The sequence below is a fragment of the Megascapheus bottae genome, chromosome 6 (genome assembly GCF_031878675.1).
Source record: "Megascapheus bottae isolate mThoBot1 chromosome 6, mThoBot2.hap1, whole genome shotgun sequence".
NCBI lineage: Eukaryota > Metazoa > Chordata > Mammalia > Rodentia > Geomyidae > Megascapheus > Megascapheus bottae.
The window spans coordinates 78,596,216-78,615,877 of NC_143514.1; the positions used below are offsets into that span (position 1 = coordinate 78,596,216).

The 19,662-nt window shown below is 43.6% G+C and overlaps 2 protein-coding genes across 10 annotated transcripts in view; one reads left to right on the forward strand and one right to left on the reverse strand.

Moving 5' to 3' along the window:
* Nucleotides 1–19,662, reverse strand: part of Nmnat1 (nicotinamide nucleotide adenylyltransferase 1) — a 28,046-nt gene that overhangs the window by 7,976 nt on the left and 408 nt on the right. For 3 of the 9 annotated variants that reach the window (XM_090335862.1, XM_090335866.1, XM_090335865.1), the window contains exons 1-2: nucleotides 19,469–19,552; nucleotides 2,665–2,883 (exon numbers count right to left, since the gene is read on the reverse strand). The exons of 1 other annotated variant lie outside the window; for it this stretch is intronic. The gene's annotated coding sequence lies outside the window, so the exon portion shown is untranslated. Of the gene's footprint in view, nucleotides 1–2,664; nucleotides 2,884–18,902; nucleotides 18,924–19,468; nucleotides 19,584–19,662 lie in introns of those variants that run through there. 5 more of the 9 variants (XM_090335867.1, XM_090335864.1, XM_090335869.1 and 2 more) reach the window with 5 other exon arrangements.
* On the forward strand, nucleotides 181–11,574 carry LOC150062537 (uncharacterized). Its single transcript, XM_090335877.1, has 6 exons — nucleotides 181–251; nucleotides 2,679–2,741; nucleotides 4,303–4,382; nucleotides 7,937–8,067; nucleotides 11,128–11,194; nucleotides 11,357–11,574. Exons 1-6 carry the CDS (start codon nucleotides 181–183, stop codon nucleotides 11,425–11,427), a joined length of 483 nt encoding a protein of 160 aa, XP_090192003.1. The 3' UTR covers nucleotides 11,428–11,574.

Sequence of the window (19,662 nt, forward strand, 5' to 3'; positions counted from 1 at the left end):
TGTCTCAAATATCCAGTTTTATTAATTCACTGAGATGAATTAGGTTACAGTGGGCTCTTGCCATAGTGGCCTGTCCTGCCACAGCACAGGACAAATGGATGCAGAAGTAGCTGGAATCTCTAACAGACCTGTTCTGTACCATCCTTGTCCCACTGCAGGTGATCCAGGTCAAGGGTCACCATGATTCACTTCTGCCTGGCTCACACAGGCTATCGCTTGCACTGCCAGCTGCCAAGGTCACAACGTCTCAGGCTGTAAGTGTCTCCCCCATCCCCCCCCACCACCCCAGCCCAATGCTGACCAAAAGAGAGTCTGTTCCTCCTGATGCACTCTTCAAGTGTAACTAAAATTTACTTCCAGTTCCTAAATCCCTGAGCATTGCAGGTTTTAAAATCCACAGGGATGTAAACATGTAACATTGTGTAAAAGATGAGTTTACAATTGCTGAACTCTTTCAAAGAGAATCAGTTATTTGGCTCTCTTTGTCACAGAGGTGTAAACCTATTCTGACCCCATGTTAAATACTCATGCTGGCACTGGTGGCTTCCTACCAGATACTCAGGAGGCTGAGATTTGAGGATCTGAGGATGGCAATTCAAAGCCAGCCCAGGCAGGAGAGTCTGTGAGATTCCTATCTTCAATTAACTGCCAAAAAGCCATGTGGCTCAAGTGGTTGAGTGAAAAGGCTCAGGGACAGTGCCCAAGCCCCAAGTTCAAGCCCCAGTTTATCTGTACACACACAAATAATGTGACTGAGCTGACCACTGAGAATTTAGACCTCTAAAAAGTTGCTATTGGGCTGGGAGTTTGGCCTAGTGGTTAAAGTGCTTGCCTAGCATGCACGAAGACCCGGATTCGATTCCTCGGTACCACATACATAGAAAAAAGCCAGAAATGGTGCTGAGGCTCAAGTGGTAGAGCTCTAGCCTTGAGAAAAGTCCAAGGACAGTGCTCAGGCCCTGAGCTCAAGCCCAGGACTGGCAGAAAAAGAAAAAAAAAAAAAAAGTTGCTATTTCTTCAAAATAGTTACTTTGAATGTACCTATTTCTTGTTCCAACAATGCTAGATTGCTTTAACTATTCTTGGAAGTGTACTCTAAAATGGAATTTTCTTTTGAGTACCTTCATCTCATTTGGAGGGTAGATTAATCCTTTACTCACAGAATCCTGTGAATACTAAGTATATACTGCATATAAAATATGTGACACGCATATTTGAATATGAATGTTTATAACTCGGGATTGCATTTTGTCTTTCCTCTTTTCTACTTACTTTTACTTTCCCTATTAAAACTTTAATTAAAAAAATTTTTTTTTTTGGTTGGTTGAGGGGTTTGAACTCATGGCCTGGGGTACCGTCCCTGAGCTCCTTTTCCTCAAGGCTAGAACCCTATCACTTTGAGCCATAGCTCCACCTCCAGTTTTGAGTTGGTTAATTAGAGAAAATCACACAGATTTTTCCTGTCTGGGCTGGCTTTGAACCATTATCCTCAGATTTCAGTTTCCAGAGTGATTACAGGCATCAGTAACCAGCATCCAGCTAGCAACTTTTTTGTTGTTGCTCATGGGGCTTTTTCTGTTTGTTTTTTTTTTTTCTGGTGGTTAATTGGAGATAAGAATCTCACAGACTTTTGTATCCAGCCTGGCTTTGAAGCACAATCCTCAGATCTCAGACTCTTGAGTAGCTAGGATCACAGGCATTAGTCACCAACACCAGGCCGGATAAGAACTTCTAATGTATTTGTCAGTTCTTTTATAGCATTAACTTAGACATGGCAAAAGACCCAAAGTTCTAAAGATTTCTTAGAGACCACTATTGGCAATGTCTGCTCCACAATAGGAGTTTAATAAGCAGTGTAGCTGTGAGACTCTCATCTCCAATAACTCCTCAAAAACTGAAAGTGATGCTGTAATCCAAATGGTACAGCACTAGGCTTGAGCACAAAGAAGCTCAGGGACAGCTTTCAGGCCCTGAGTTCAAGCTCTACAGCTAAAATAAATAAATAAAAAGTTAAAAATGGGATTGGGAGTTCGGTCTAGTGGTAGAGTGTTTGCCTAGTATGCACGAAGACCTGGTTTCAATTCTTTGGTACCACATACATGGAAAAGCCAGAAGTGGTACTGTAGCTCAAGTGGTAGAGCTCTAGCCTTGAGAAAGCCCAAGGACCATGCTTAGGCCCTGAGTTCAAGCCCCAGGACTGCCAAAAAATAAGAAATTTTTAAATGGTCTAATAAATTATACCATTAATCTTCTTATTGAAGCATTACTAGATAATAATTTTATTCTCATGAACTTGAATTCATCTTGGCTACTTTTAGAGTTTTTTTGTTTTTTTTTTTTTTAACACACACACACACACACACACACACACACTTTTATTTATTTATTTATTTTTTGCCAGTCCTGGGCTTGAGCTCAGGGCCTGAGCACTGTCCTTGGATTTTCTCAAGGCTAGAGCTCTACCACTTGAGCCTCAGCACTACTTCTGGCCTTTTTCTATGTATGTGGTACCGAGGAATTGAACCCGGGGCTTCATGCATGCTAGGCAAGCACTTTAACCACTAGGCCAAACTCCCGGCCTACTTTTAGAGTTTTATCTCTGATTTAATAATGATGGAGCAGAACTGGAATATCAGTAGACAGGCGTGTCCGAGTGTAACTCACTGTGTCCCGTGCAGCCAGGCGACAGTGCTCTTCCTTGGGGTCATGACCTTGCTTCTCCAGTTCTATGTTCTGCTAAGGTAAGTTGTTTTCTTTGGATGGGGGCAGTACTGGGGACTGAACTCAGGTCCTCAGGCTTGCTAGGCAGGGCTCAATCATAGGAGCTGTGCCTCCAGCCTTGAAGTAAGGTCTTACAGGCAGCAGCCAGCATGCAGTTCTTACCTGTAGAAGCAGATTGGAAACTCTCTGTGACCTCTAGTACACCTTTAACAACAGCCTGCCCCATTGTCTTTGCCCTTATTTTCAATAGCAGTCACCAATTCACTTTTTTGAACAACAATCTCAGTACCTTGAGGATGGTAAGGATATGAACAGATAGAATTTGTTTTGATCAACACATTCAGTGAAGAAGCCAACAGTGGAGACAGACAATAAGAGCGCCAATGTCTTAATTTAAGGGTTCCTCAGGGATCAGTCCCAAGGGTCTAGCATCAGCTAAAGTCTGCAGGGCAACACAGGCACACTCACTTGAATTATGATTTGATTCCAGAAACAGCTAGGTAGTTAATGACACTGAAAGCAAAGGAAGCAAATACAACCTGATCATTTAAAGAAAACACTATAGTCCTAAACCCTTAAAAATCTTAAAACACACACACACACACACACACACACACACACACACACACACACACACACACACACACACACACATATATATGGATTAAGAATCTACTTAGCTGAGGGCCTGGAGTTTGGCCTAGTGGTAGAGTGCTTACCTAGCATGCACAAAGACCTGGGTTCGATTCCTTGGTACCACATACATAGAAAAATAGCCAGAAGTAGTGTTGTGACTCAAGTAGTAAAGTTTTCTAGCCTTGAGAAATCCCAAAGACAGTGCTCAGGCCCTGAGCTCAAGGCCCAGGACTGGCAAAAAAAAAAAGAATCTATTTTGCTGGACCTGATGGCTCACACCTATAATCCTAGCTACTCGAGAGACTGAGATCTGAGGATCAAGATTCAAAGCCAGCCCAAGCATAAAAGAACCAGAGATTCTTATCTCCAATTAACTACTAGAAAATGGGAAGTGAGGGTTGGATAGTAGCCTTGAACTGAAAGAGCTTAGGGACAATGCTCAGGCCCATGGTAGGGTGGTAGCCTTGAGCTGAAGAGCGCAGGGAACCGCCCAGGCCAAGTTCAAGCCCCATACCCACAAAAGAAAGAGAGAGAGAGAGAGAGAGAGAGAGAGAGAGAGAGAGAGAGAGAGGGGAAGAAAGAAGGAATCCACTTAAAAGCCAGGCCCAGTAATCCTAGCTACTCAGGAGGCTGAGATCTGAGGGTCACCAGTTCAAAGCCACTGGGGGCACTAAAGAAGTGAGATTTTTATCTCCAATTGAGGCTGTGTCTCAGGGGAAGGGTGGTAGCCTTGAGCTGAAGAGCCCAGGGACAGGGCCCAAGCTCAGAGTTCAAGCCCCATCTCTCTGTTATTACAACTGTTCTATGTAGAAATTGCAAAGAGCCAAGAACTTAGCATCAAAATTAGGATTAGAATTTAAAGATGGTGGCTTCTGGTGCAGTACTTATTCAGTAGATTTGTTCTAATAAGTCATGAACTACAATATTAAGAATATTGATTTATAGGCCAAGGTCAGCTCTCTACTGCAGTCAGCCTCTCCTGATCAACCTGGTTGGCAATATCGTGTTGTCCTTTTTCACATTCAGTAAGTGTGTCGTTGTCATCTGTCAAGCACCCAGTAAGTATTATAACTTGCTACACACTGCTAGAACACCGCTTAGAATTGTTAAGGGCCAGTTTTCTGCTCTTCTGTCAGACTGAACCCCAAGAGGGGGACAGTAACTCACTTTTAAAATACAGATGAAGACCGAGAGTTTACCCTGGTGGTAGAGTGCCTCCTCAGCATGCACCAAGACTAAGGTTGATTCCTCAGTACCACATACACAGAAAAAGCTAAAAGTGGTGCTATGGCTCAAGAGGTAGAGCTCCAGCCTTGAGAAAGCCCAAGGACAGTGCTCAGGCCCTGAGTTCAAGCCCCAGAACTGGCAAAAAAATAAAATACAGATGTAGGAGAATCCATGAGCCTTTTTTTTTGTGTGTGGGTCCTGGAGACTGAACTCAGAACCTGAGCACTGTCTTTAGGCTTTCCTCAAGGCTAGTACTCTACCACTTGAGCCACAACACCACTTCCAGCTTTTCTACATAAGTGGTACCAAGGAATCAAACCCAGGGCTTCATGCATGCCAGGCAAGCATTCTATCACTAGGCAAAACTCCTGGCCTTAGAGATTTGTTACCTTGTCGGTGAGCTGTTTAGCTTAAGGCTAGTGCTCTACCACTTGACCATAGTGCCACTTCTCATGAGACTTTAATCTCCAATTACTACCAGAAAACCAGAAGTAGAGCTGTGGTTCAAAGTAGTATAATGTGGACCGAGAGCATAGCATAGTGATAGAGTGCTTGCCTAGCATGCATAATGCCCTGGGCTCAATTCCTAGGTACCACATACATAGAAAAGCCAGAGGTGGTGCTCAGTCTCAAGTGGAAGAGCACTAGCCTTGTAAAAGTCCAAGGACAGTGTCCAGGCCTTGAGTTCAAGCTCCAGTGCTAGCAAAAAAAAAGAAAAATGATTAAAAAAAAAAAGCTGAGTTCAAGCCCCACAGCCAGTAAAGTAAAATAAAATAAAATAAACTACAGATGAAGATGGCATCGGTGGCTATGTCTACAATCGTAGCCAGGAGGCTAAGATCGAAGGATCCCATTCGAAGCCAAAATGAGCAGAAAAGTCCATGAGACTCTTATCTCCAATTAACCACCAAACAGCCACAAGTAGAGTTGTGCTCAAGTAGTAGAGCACCATCCTTGAGTGAAAATGTTAAGCAGGAGCTCAGAGCCCTGACAGAGCCAGGACAGGTAAACACACACAGAAAGTACAGATTAAGAGTGTTTTAAAAATGTTTCTTTGGGGGCCAGGAGTTTAGCTTAGCTTAGTGGTAGAGTGCTTGCCTAGCTTGCACAAAGATCGGGGTTCGATTCCTTGGTACCACATACACAGAAAAAAAGGCAGAAATGGTGCTGTGGCTCAAGTGGTAGAGCTCTAGCCTTGAGAAAGCCCAAGGACAGTGCCTAGGCCCTGAGTTCAAGGCCCAGGACTGGCAAAAAAAAATGTTTTTTTTTTGGCTGGGCTCAGTGGCTAATGCCTGTCACCCTAGCTACTCAGGAGGCTGAGATCTGAGGATCACAGTTCAAAGCCAGTCCAGGCATTGAAGACTATGAGACTCTTATGAATATGAAACCTGCTTAAGTTAAATACAAATGCTTTATATCATCAAATTATTTATATTATTAAAGTACCAGATTGAGTTATTTCATTCAATAAGTTGTTATTGGTTAGGAGATGATACTACGTACAAAAACTGGGATGTTCACAACTTAGGCTAGCCAGGCCAGATGTATTCCAGCTACTCAGAAGGCAGAGGTAAGAGCCAGGAGCCAGTGGCTAACATCTGTGATCTTAGTTACTAGGGAGGCTGAAATCTGAGGAGTACAGCTTGTAGCAGCCTGGACAGGAAAGTCCATGAGACTGTTATCTCCAATAAACCACTCAAAAAACTCCAATTAACTGCCTAACTAGGAGTAGTGTGGTATCTCAATGTGGTAATGTGGTAGCCTTGAGCAAAAGAGTTCAGGGGCAGCACCTGGGCCCTAAGTTCAAGTCCCATGACAGACAACAGAAAAAGAAGGCAGAGATAGGGTGGATTAAAGTCCCAGTTCAGAGCCTGGGACAGCTCATACCTGTAATCCTAGGTAGTCAGGAGGCTGAGATCTGAGGATCATGGTTCAAAGCCAGCCTGGGCACTAAAGTCCGTGAGACTCTTATCTCCAATTAATCTCTAGAAAAGGGGAAGTGGTGCTGTGGCTCAAGGCATAGGGTGGTAGCCTTGAGCTGAAAAGCTCAAGGGACATTGTCCAGGCCCAGAGTTCAAGTCCCACAACTGACAAAAAAAAAGTATCAGGTCAAGCTGGGTAAAAAGTTAACAAGACTCAGCAAATAAGCTGGGAATAGTGCTTTATGTCTGTCGTTCCCAGCTACGAGGGAGGCTGGAAGTAGGAGGATCAGTTCAAGGCTACTTGTGCAAAACGTCAGACCCTATCTGAAAAATAATGAAAGCAAAAAGAGCTGAATGCAAGGCTCAAGTAGTAGAGTACCTGCCTATCAAACATGACACCCTGAGTTCAACCTCTTCTATCACCAGAGAGAAAGAGAGAAACAAGCAACACCTGGTTTCAACAAAAATGATGTCCTGGGTTTGATATCCAGCACCAAGCTATGTAAAAACAATTTTATAAATAAGTAGTTATTAAGTGCCTTAGATACTCTTATAGGCCAAAGAGAGCTCTGCAGCTCCAGTAGAGGTAACCGTGTAATGAGGAAGAAGGTGCAAACAAACTTCCCTGAACTTCTTTCATCATTTATAAAATGGGGATAGATAGAAATGCTTGTTATAGGGCTGGGAGTTTGGCCTAGTGGTTAAAGTGCTTGCCTAGCGTGCACGAAGACCTGGGTTCGATTTCTCGGTACCACATACATAGAAAAAAGCCGAAAATGGTGCTGAGGCTCACGTGGTAGAGCTCTAGCCTTGAGAAAGTCCAAGGACAGTGCTCAGGCCCTGAGCTCAAGCCCAGGACTGGCAAAAAAAAAAAAAAAAAAAAAAGAAATGCTTGTTATATTTATGAATATCAGCATTGTGAATAAACACACAACCTGCATCTAAGAAAAACAGTCGGGCTAGGTTTTGAGGACTTGATGTTCCACAATAAAAAGCAAAGGTGCTAGAAGTTTGGCTTAGTGGTAGAGTGCTTGCCTAGCATGCACGAAGACCTAGGTTCGATTCCTCCATACCACATACATAGAAAAGCCACAAGTGGTGTTGTGGCTCAAGTGGTAGAGCATTAGCCTTGAGGAAAAAGCCCAAGGACAGTGCCCAGGCCCTAAGTTTAATCCCCAGGACTGGCAAAAATAAATAAATAAAATTAGAAAGCAAAGAAACAGAATACTGAAGAACCTGCTTCTGAGTGGGGGCATGTGAGATCATGCCTGCAGTCCCAGCATTTGGGAGGCTGAGGTAAGGAGAGTTGAGAGTTTGAGGCCAGTCTAGTCTACATAATGAGGCTTGTCTCAAAGCAAACAAACAACGCCAAGTCTGCATATCTGAACTGTTAAAAGTTACTAAGCCAATGTTGTTCCTTTTCCACTTAGGACTGGCGGTGCTGCTGACTCAGATGGAGCCTGTCCCGAGGGCACTGAAGGGGATGCTTGGTGTGCTAGGTGTGGGGTCCTGCGGGGAAGGAGTGTGCACTGTAGGCTTTACAGTTTTGGCATCAGACTGCGTATGTTTCTTTTTTTTTTTTTTTTGCTATTTATTTTTTTTTAATTAGTAAAAGGGTTACATGATATTTGCCAGATAGAAGGTGCATTAATTCACGTACATTGATACCCTTTCACATGTCTTGGTACCAATTTCCCTCCCCCCCCACACCCCCCACCCGTCTTGGTTTTCCCCCCTTCCCTATCAAATTTCAAATAACCAAATACAAATAAATTCAATATATCAGATAACAAAGTGAGATACTATAACAATGAGATAACCAAGGGACAGCAAAGGAGATGAGAGACAACATAGTACAGACTGCGTATGTTTCTAACTACTCAAAATTTATAGGCTCAGCTTAATCTGAAAGCTTGGCTATACACAATTATTCTCCAAGATTTACTATTTACTTACCCTAAATATAGAAATTAGCAGAAATAGAATTCTTAATTCCATGCATACCACAATTAAATACTTCTCTAGGAAAGTTAAAACAGTCTACAAAAAGCTGTGGGCTGCTAGGAGCTGGTGGCTCACACCTGTAATCCTAGCTACTCAGGAAGCTGAGATCTGAGGATCAGTTTGTAGCCAGCCCAGGCAGAAAAGTGAGTGAGACTCCTATCTCCAATTAACCACTCAAAAATTGGAAGTGGTATTGTAGCTCAAAGTGGTAGAGTACTAGCCTTGAGCAAAAATGCTCAGGGACAGTGCCCAGGCCCTGAGTTCAAGTCCTATGACCAACCAGCCCATCAAAAAAAAAAAAAAAGCTGAGGGTTAGCTCAGTGGTAGAGTATATGCTTAGCATGCTCAGGGTTTGATCCCACAAATTAATTGCACAAGAGATTTTTCTTTCTGTGAGTGAATTCCACTTTTTAGAATTTTATGTGTGGGGTACTAAGTACCAAATGCATAGTTTTGAATATACTAGGCAAGTGTTCTATCATTATACGTATTACTAGGCCTACTATTTTATTTTATTTTGTTTGTGCCAGCACTAGGGTTTGAACTCAGGGGCAGGTACTATACCTTAGCATTCTTTTTTCACTCAAGGGTAGCACTCTACCACTTGAGCCACAGCTCTACTCCAGATTTTTGGTAGTTGAGAGGAGATCAGAGTCTCACAGACTTCCCTAACCTGGCTGTCTTTGAACTGTATAATCCTCAGACCTTAGTTTCTTAGTAGCTAGAATTACAGGCATAAGCCAATGTGCCTAGGAACAATTATTAATCAGTTGTGGTGCTATTAGTTGGGTTTGAGACATTAAGCAGTATGCCTTCTCTTTTTTTTTTTTTGCCAGTCCTGGGCTTGAGCTCAGGGCCTGAGCACTGTCCTTGGACTTTCTCAAGGCTAGAGCTCTACCACTTGAGCCTCAGCACCATTTCTGGCTTTTTGCTATGTATGTGGTACCGAAGAATTGAACCTGGGTCTTCGTGCATGCTAGGCAAGCACTCTACCACTAGGCCAAACTCCTGGCCCCTCTATTTCTTGTTATATTGGTACTTTCACTTAAATCTCTGTGGCAAAACAGTCCCCCTCCCCCAGTGTTGAGGATCAACCTAAGTCTTACATGAGAGTCAGGCAAGTGTTCTATCACTAAGCTATATTCTTAGTGTCTTAGCGCCTGAACCCCCCCCCCCCCCCCCTCTCTCTCTCTCTCTCTCTCTCTCTCTCTCTCTCTCTCTCTCTCTCTCTCTCTCTCCCTCTCCCTCTCCCTCTCCCTCTCCCTCTCCCTCTCCCTCTCCCTCTCTCTCTTGTTGGGTCCATGAGGCTTGAACTCAGCCTGGGTGTTGTCTCTGAGCTCTTCAGCTCAAGGCTATGGCCCTACCCCTGGGCCTGGGTATTGTCCCTGAGCTGTTCAGAAGAGCTCAAGGCTACCACCCCACACCTGAGCCATATCCCCACTTCCAGGTTTCTAGAGGTTAACTGGAGATAAGAATCTCAAGTCCTTTTGTGCCTGGCCTGGCTCTGAACCTTGATCCTCAGATCTCAGCTAGGGTTACCAGCATGAGCCACGGCTTGGGGCTTCCGAAACTTTTTATTTTTGTTGGTCATAGGGTTTGAACTCAGGACCTGGGCACTGTCCCTAAAGGCTAACAACACTCAAGTGGAGATAACAGTCTCAAGGCCTTTCCTGCCCAGGTTGGCTTTAAACTGCAATTCTTAGATCTCAGCATCCTGAGTAGCTAGGGTTATGGGCATGGGCTATCAGTACCAGGCAAATTGTCCCTCATGGTATTTTTTTCCATATATTTTTTTATTGTAATTAATAGAAGGGTTACATTATATTCACCAGATAGAAGGTGCATTACTTCACATACATTGATACACTTTCTCATGTCTTGGTCCCCATTTCCCTCCCCCCCACCCCTCATCTTGTTTTCCCCCCTTCCCTATCCTATTTCAAATAACCAAATACGCATATATATACAATATATCAGATAACAAGGTGAAATACTGTAACAATATGAGATAGCCAAGGGACAGCAAAAGAGATGAGAGATAACATAGTACATTAAGGACAACAATCACTCATTATATGGCTTTTGTTTCTATATCCTGGAGGTCCTTTCATTTAGCATTATTCTACATGGCCTTAAGTATCTATTGTAAATCTCTGCTAGGAGAGCCCAAGGTTTCTACTGATTTTGACAAATGAGGGAAACCATTAAGTTCTTTTGGATTTGGTTTACTTCACTTAATATGATTTTTCCCAAGTCTTTCCATTTCCTTACAAATGGGGCAAAGTCATTCTTCCTGACAGCGGCATAGAATTCCACTGTGTATAAATACCACATCTTGTTGATCCACTCATCAACTGAGGGGCATCTGGGTTGGTTCCATATCTTTGCTATGGTAAACAGTGCTGCAATGAACATCATTGTGCTAGTGGCTTTAGTATGTCCTTGTTTCTGAATATTGGGGTAAATGCCAAGGAGTGGAATTGCTGGGTCATAGGGGAGTTCTATGTTTAGTCTTTTGAGGCACTGCCACACTGCTTTCCACAGTGGTTGCACTCCCACCAACAGTGTAGTAGTGATCCCTCCTGGCCTCATGGTATTTTTTTCTTCTTGATTATAGGAAAAATCCACCCCTGAACTTTACTACTTGTCTGTGCTGCTGTCGGTGGGCAGCCTAGTGTCCACAGGTAAGCAAAACCTAACCCGTCCTTGTCAGATCTTGCCACCTCGTCAAGGGAAGTGGCCACTGGACTATGTAAGTCATGATATTGCAGTGGAAGCCCTAGTTTTTCCCTCAGCAGCTCCGTGACTCCCATCTATTTAATGAGGTGTCATTCTCTCCCCTGCAGTGCTTTACGCAGGCATGGGGCTCATCTGGTTGTCTGGGGTGAGAAGGAGAGATGCTAAACCAACTATCTGAAGCTTGCCCTTGGTTCCTGATAGTCTATTGCCTCAGGTAAACACAATGGCAGGCAGAGACTGTTCGAGAGTAACCAGCTCCCGGTCTATCACCTAAACATCACAGAAATATGTCACAACAGCAGCCATTTGGAAGAAAGCCCTGGAGAAAAAGAGAGCAAACAACCAAAATCAAGGATTGCCCCTCCAACTAAATTCATTTCTGTGTATAATGCTGGAATTGCTGGCAAATGCTTTCAAAACTATAATGTTTCTAAATCTTATTCCTAACCCAATGAAATTAGTAGTATTAGTTGGTTGAGTGCCATAAAAGTAAGTGCTAGAGCCTGGCATTCGTGACTCCTGCCTGTAATCCTAGATATCAGGAGGCTAAGATCTGAGGAATGTGGTTCAAAGCCAGCCTGGGTGGGCAGAAAAGTCTGTAAGGCTTTTTTTTGTGTGTGTGTGTGTCAGTCATGGGACTTGAACTCTGGGCCTGGACTCTATTCCTGAGCTCTTCAGCTCAAGGCTAGTGCTCTACCACTTGAGCCATAGCACCACTTCTGGTTTTCTGGTGGTTAACCTGAAAAATGTCATAGACTTTCCTGCCAAGCTGGCTTTGAACCAGGATCCTCAGATCTCAGCCTAGGATTAAGGCCTGAACCACTGGCTTATCTCCAAGTAATCACCAAAAAAACTGGAAGGAGAGCTATGGCTCAAGTGGTGCTCAAGAGTGTTAGCCTTGGGCCGGGAGTTTAGCCTAGTGGTAGAGTGCTTGCCTAGCATGCATGAAGACCCGGGTTCGATTCCTCGATACCACATACTTAGAAAAAACCGAAAGTGCTGCTGAGGCTCAAGTGGTAGAGAAAAATCCAAGGACAGTGCAAGAGTGTTAGCCTTGAGCAAAAAGGCTCAGGAACAGTGCTTGTCCCTGAGTTCAAGCCCTAAGACTAGACAGATGTACATGCATGTGTGCGCACACATGTGTACACACACACACACACACACACACACACACACACACACAATCTGGGACTTTAGTCAGCTTTCTGAAACTGATTTAATTCCTGAGATAAATCAACTTAAGGAAGCAAAGGTTTATTTTGGTTTGTGGTGTCAAAGGTTTCAGACTCTAGTCACTTTCTCTTTTGTTTCTGGACTATACTGGGATAGAATGTTATAGGAGAAGCATGTGGTAAAGAAAACTGCTCATCTGACCACAGTAACCTACTTCCTCCAGTTAGGCCCCACCTCCAAAAGTCTCTCCTCAAAGCCTATTAATGGTTACTAATCTGTCAATGGTTAATTCATGGATGAGCTTACAACTCTCATCATCCAAGCATCTCCCAAATGCCACCCTCTAAAACACTGCAGCACAACAACAACAACAACAACAACAAAAACACAAAACTCATTTTATTGCAGTTCTCAAGACTAGAAATCCAAGACCAAAGCTGCATGCCTATAATCCTAGCTATACAAGGCTGAAGGAAGAGAATCATGACTCTGAGGCCAGCTGGGAAACAAGTGAGAACTTGTCTCAAGAAACAGAAAAAGAAAAGAAAAACAAAGTACATGCTTCAGAATGATATCTTTAATGGGATTAGTGAGATATTACAGTTAAGGAAGAATATTTACTTAATGTGTTTGTAACAGAGGACTGGAATGTTGGTAGCTCATGGGCAAGTACCATTAGGAAGCCAGAGTTCAAGAAAGCAGGTGAAGGGACTGGGAGTTTGGCCTAGTGGTTAAAGTGCTTGCCTAGCATGCATGAAGACCCGGGTTCGATTCCTCGGTACCACATACATAGAAAAAAGCTGGAAGTGGTGCTGAGGCTCAAGTGGTAGAGCTCTAACCTTGAGAAAGTCCAAGGACAGTGCTCAGGCCCTGAGCTCAAGCCCAGGACTGGCAAAAAAAAAAAAAGAAAGCAGGTGAAGCGGGTTGTAATTCTCATGGTTGTAATTCTAGCTACTCAGGAGGTTGAAATCTGAGGATCAAGGTTCAAAGCCAGCCTTGGGCACCAAAGGAGACTCAAAGGAAGTGAGGCTTGCTCCAGGGTAGGGTGGTAGCCCTGAGCTGAAGAGCTCAGGGACAGCGCCCAGGCCTAGTTCAAGTCCTAGGACCCACAAAAAGAAAAAAAAAAAAAGAAAAGAAAAGAAAAAGAAAGAAAGCAAGTAATCTATGGAGGAAGATTCTCAAAGAGCCCATGGAGAAAGGGTTTTAGGTATTCATTAAAACAGTTACGTAAGGCTGGGCATCAATGTCTCATGCCTGTAACCCTAGCTACTCAGGAAACAGATCTGAGAATCACATCTGGTTCAAAGCCAGCACAGAGAGTAAAGTCCTTGAGACTCTTATCACCAATTAACTACCAAAACACCAGAAGTGGGGCTGTGACTCAAGCAGTAGAGCACTAGCCTTGACAGCACCCAGGCCCCGAGTTCAAGCCCAAGCCCAACACAAACACAAAACAATAGGTTAAGCAGGGCATGATGACACACGTCTGTAATCGGAGCACTTTGAGAAGCTGCAGCATAAGGATTGTAAATTCAAGGTCAGCCTGGGCTACCAGGCTCAAAAAGAAAACAAACAATGGAAGAGATGAGGAATTAATGAAGAAACAAATTTGGTATTCCTTTATACAATATTGAGCAATAAATACAAACTACTGACAAATCTCACAGACATTTTGAGTGAAACCAAAACTGCAGGGCCACGCCTAGGTACCCATGGGTATACCAACGAGGAAGCCCGCACATGCGCAGGGGGTACCCATGGGTATACCAACCAGGAAGCCCACACATGCGCGGGAGGTACCCATGGGTATACCAACGAGGAAGCCCGCACATGCGCAGGAGGTACCCATGGGTATACCAACGAGGAAGCCCGCACATGCGCAGGAGGTACCCATGGGGTATACCAACGAGGAAGCCCGCACATGAGCAGGAGGTACTGCCCTCGGTCACTACAGTATGCTTGGATCACGCCCTCTCCCCTGACGCCACCCAACTTCTGCTGCACTCACGCCATCTTTTTTTTTTTTTTTCAATCGTAAAGGTGATGTACAGAGAGGTTACAGTTAGGTTAGTAAGGTGACGAGTACATTCTTTTTGTGGGTCCCGGGACTTGAACTCGGCCTAGGCACTGTCCCTGAGCTCTTCTGCTCAAGGCTACGGCCCTGCCCTTGAGCCAAGCCCACTTCCCCTTTTCTAGAGGTTAATTGTAGACAAGAGTCTCAGGTACTTTGGTGACCAGGCTGGCTTTGAACCTTGATCCCCCTCAGATCTCAGCCTCCTGAGTAGCTAGGATTACAGGGGTGAGTCCCTCGCCAGCTATGAATACATTTCTTTACAGTGTTACCCCCTTCCTCCTTTTCTTCTCCTTTCCCTCCCTGCCTCCCCCAAGTTGTAAAGTTCATTCAACATAGTGTCTAGTGAGTATCACTGTTGCATTGGTTCACCCTTCCTCAGGTTTTTCTATGGTTTCCCCTTCCCTTCTCCAAATCAGATAAACTTAAATACCAGACAAAATGTACCAAAATCGAAGACAGAGACTACAAGAACAAATCAAAGGAAATAAAATGAAAGAAAGGGCCAGGAGTTTGGCCTAGTGGTAGAGTGCTTACCTAGCATCTATGAAGACCTGGGTTCAATTCCTCAGTACGACATACATAGAAAAAGCTGGAAGTGGTGCTGTGGCTCAAGTGATAGAGCACTAGCCTTGAGACAGGCCAAGGACAGTGCTCAGGACCTGAGTTCAAGCCCCAGGACTAGCAAAATAATAATAATAAAGAAAAAAATAACTGCAAACAGTACACTAAACAAACGGAATGCTTATTTCCATATCTTGGAGTTCATTTTGATTAGCATCATTTTATATGGTCAAATGTACATAGCTATTGAGCTTTTGTGATCCCCTGCTAGGACTCTGCTAGGCATATACTAGTTGTTACAAATAAGGGAAACCATGGAGCCTATGTTTCTTTGGGTCTGGCTTACTTTACTTAATATGATTTTTTTCCAAGTCTTTCCATTTCCTTACAAATGACAATATGCTTCAGAATATTACCACTTGCCCTTTGTTGGCTTTGGAGGATATCTGCACAAAATTAAGGGCAGGGAACACTCAGCAGATCATTCCATGCAAATTAACATAAAGCTTCTTTCCATCAACTGAGCTGCACAATGAGCACAAGAAAACATAAGTACTCTTTCTGAAATTTGATTTTTAAAAATTTATTTTTATCATGTTTGGTCAACCACTAGTAATACATCCATGAATAAGATGGGCTTATTGTATATACCATACAATTACAGTTATATGAAATTTTAGTAATGTAAGACAGAGGCAGATCAATAGTTGCCTATAATGAGATGGGGATGGTAAATGGTAAATTGGTAAGAGAAGAAAGTTTCAGGATTCTTGCTTATGGCATCCTCATTTTCTTTGTTCCCTGTTAGATGGTAATATATCTACTCATTCTTTTTAGGTAAGCCTGATCCATATGCACATATAAATGTACAATTATTTTACTAATCATGATAGTCATAGCAGCACTAGCAATATTCATTGAATTCTTCTGACAAAAGAAGCAATCTCTAAACTGGGCGCCATCATACCTATAATCCTACCTACTTAGGAGACAGATGTGAAGATTGTGGTTCAATGCCAGCCCAGGCAGAAAAATCCATGAGGTCCATATCTCCAATTGAGTGTACACACACACACATACAGAGCAATCTCTAAGTATTCATGGAATTCTTACAATATATCTAATGATTATTACACACACATCCCTTTGTACAAACAAAGAAACAGAAGCTTAGAGAGATTAACTTGCTCAGAATTTCATGGATGCTAGAATAACATTCTTCATCATAGAAACGTATGCTTTCCTTTATTATACAAGATTGGTGCAAAAATGATACAAGCAATCTGCTGGTATACCATTTAAAAGAAGTTCAACTGAGGACATAGGTCAGTGGTAGAACATTAGCCTCCCATGCAAAAGGCCCTGGGTTCAATCCCTAGCACTGGATAAATAAAGGTCCAAGTGTTCAGCATATTAGTCACTCAAGTTACCTCTGCCTCAGCACTTTCCATATCTTAGCTCCCATGCCAAGTCCAAGATGAAATGTCCTAAACTCCTTCAGCTGTCAAATAACATTTATCTGGTTTCCCAGTTACGATTCTCAGTTCTGAAGTTACTTTCCTTAGTCTTGTCCCTAATAATTACCAACTTAACATAACATTCTTCATTCTCCAGGTTTTTTTTTACTTCCATCTGAAGGCTTGGGTTCTATTTTTGTTCCATAAAAGGAACCCACACTACCTTCTTCTACTTATGTCCTACAAATATGTTATCATCATCCATTAACTCAAAACAAGAACCCAAAGGTATAGAAGAATATCCTTAGCACAGAACTGTAGAATCAGGTTGTTACTAAAAAAAAGTGCAGGAACATACGATGCACAAATGGTCTGACCTTTCTTTTATAATGTCTAAGATTATACACATTAAACCAGAATAAATGTCTGAAAAGAATAGTACTCTATTATCATCAAAACTAAGGAAGTACATTTTGAGCAAGTACTTATTTAGCAAAATTCCCTAAATGGTTAAAAAGCACGTGTAGTTTCTCATTTCAGGGCTTGTAGTTGTTTGTACTAATTATATTAGTCACTGTTGAGGTAGAACAAGGATTCTCATGGGAAGAAAAAATGGACAGGCCCGGCACTGGTGGCTCACAGCCTGTCATGCTGGCTACTCTGAGAATCCCAGAAGAAAAGTCTTTAAGACTCTTATGTCCAATTAATTACCAAAAAGCCAGAAGTAGAGCTGTGGCTGAAGTAGCAGAGCACCAGTCTTGAGTGAAAAAGCTAAGAAACAGTGCCAAGACTATGAGTTCAAGCCTTAATGAGTGAATGTGTGTACACATATACACATACGTATACACACACACACACACACACACACACACACACACACACACTCATGGATTAGAAGGATAAGGGAGAGGGCACATTCCACATAGTGTTGACAGAAAGTGAAAAGACATGTTTTACTTAGTATAGGTTAAGAGGTTATAAATTAGGACTCCAGAACCTGTCTAGCTATTTTGTTTCTGCCCTAGTATGTGGGCTTGAACTCAGGTCCTGGCTTGAAGTTAGGTTCCTGAACTTTTCCACTCAAGACTGGTGGCTCTATCACCTGAACCACAGCTCCACTTCTGGCTTTTTGCTGGTTAATTTTAGACAAGTGTCACAGACTTTCCTGCCCTGGATGGCTTCGAACTGTGATCCTCAGATCTCAGTTTGCTGAGTAGAAGGCTTACAGGCATCTGGCATATCCTACCACTCACAAAACTGCAGGGACAAAACTGTTTAGGTATAGGGTGGCACCACAGGTTCATCCCCAAAGACAAACTGGACACTGATCCATATCTTTTTTTGTTTTTCCAAGTCCTGGGGCTTGAACTCAGGGCCTGACCACTGTCTGTGGGCTTTCTCAAGGCTAGAGCTCTGTATGTAATATTGAAGAATTGAATCAGGTCTTTGTGCATGCTAGGCAAACACTCTACCACTAGGCCAAACTTCTGGCCCCTAAGCTATTTCTTATATGAGAAAAAAAATCTTTTTTTTTTTCCCCCAGTCCTAGACCTTGAACTCTGGGCCTGAGCACTGTCTTTGGGCTTTCTCAAAGGTAGAGCTCTACCAGTTGAGCCACAGCACCACTTTTGGCTTTTTTCTATGTATGTGGTGCCGAGGAATTGAACCCAGCTCTTCCCGTGCATGCTAGGCAAGAACTCTACCACTAGGCCAAACTCCTGGCCCTTCAATTTAAACTTTTATGGGAAAAGTTTACTCTTTCTCCCTCGTTTATTTATTTATTTGTTTGCTAGTCCTGGGCTTGAGCTCAGGGCCTGAGCACTGTCTTTGAGCTTTATCAAAGCTAGAGCCCTACCACTTGAGCCACAGCACCACTTCTGGCCTTTTCTATGCATGTGGTACCAAGGAATCGAACTGGCATGCTAGGCCAGCACTCTACACTAAGCCAAACCCTAGTCCCATCAGTTTTTTTTTGTTGTTGTTGTTTTGGTTTTTTTGCCGGTCCTGGGCTTGAGCTCAGGGCCTGAGCACTGTCCTTGGACTTTCTCAAGGCTAGAGCTCTACCACTTGAGCCTCAGCACCACTTCTGGCTTTTTGCTATGTATGTAGTACTGAAGAATCGAACCCCCGTCTTCTTGCATGCTAGGCAAGCACTCTACCACTAGGCCCCATGGCCCCATCAGTTTTATTTCTATTATCACTGAGATGGATGTTTTCTCACATGAAGTACCATTGAATTGCATTTTACCCAAAACATTGGCACACATATTCACATATGAAAATTGAAAAATAACTACATTAGCATAAGAGGTACTTCCTCTGAATCTGAAACGCTTACCAAGGTAAGCTACCATGGGCTTGGAAAGTGGTTTCCTAATCAAACTGTACCTCTGCAAAACAACTGATGAGAAGGCAAAACTTGACAGGGACAATTCATTCTGCAGAGTCCTATGATAATCAGAGTTGATCATTTGTCCTGAGTAGCTGAAATACAAACTTGAACAACCAAATCTCTGAGCGAATTTTGCTGTAGACAACCAAGATGACCTGTGAACTACCTTGTATTGCCCTTTCAGTTAGATGGGCTGATCCGCACTCCATTTCTGAGCCGAACGCTCAGTTGCCTCTCTCTTGGAGAGTGTTAAGTGAGTACACCCCGGGCAGGTGTGGCGCTGAAGGTCAAACCCAAGGCCTCAAGTGCTCTACTTGTGGATGGGCCATGAGCCACGTCCCATCAAGGCTTTGGAGGGTGCGCCAAGTCTTTCACGGATTTAGAAGCATATGTAGGGTAAGAAGGGATCAATCCTGCACAATGGAGCACTTTTCCCTCCTCCCCATCCCTCCCCCCTCCCCCCGCCCCCCAGTGAATTCAACTGTACCAAAGGTCACGGGGGTAATTGACCGAGGTCTGGGATTCCACAGAGACTTAAGGGTCAAGACCTAAACAGGATCACCTTGCCTCGGGGACAGTGGTGTTGGCCTCCGAAGGTCCCAGCCGTTGCCTGGGACACACAGGAGACCAGGTCCTGGGAGACGCGGCGGGTCCGGGAGCTGGCCACGCTCTCCCAGCCAGCCGGCCCCGCCCCCGGGAGGCAGCCGCAGCCCGGACGCCAGCCGGGGCGCACCGAGCGCACATTCCCATTGGTTA

Coding starts and splice junctions, on each gene's coding strand:
- LOC150062537 (XM_090335877.1), top strand. CDS start 181: ATGATTCACTTCTGCCTGGCTCACACAGGCTATCGCTTGCACTGCCAG. Junction 2,742..4,302: donor CAGTTCTATGTTCTGCTAAG/GTAAGTTGTTTT, acceptor ATTGATTTATAG/GCCAAGGTCAGCTCTCTACT. Junction 4,383..7,936: donor GTTGTCCTTTTTCACATTCA/GTAAGTGTGTCG, acceptor TTTTCCACTTAG/GACTGGCGGTGCTGCTGACT.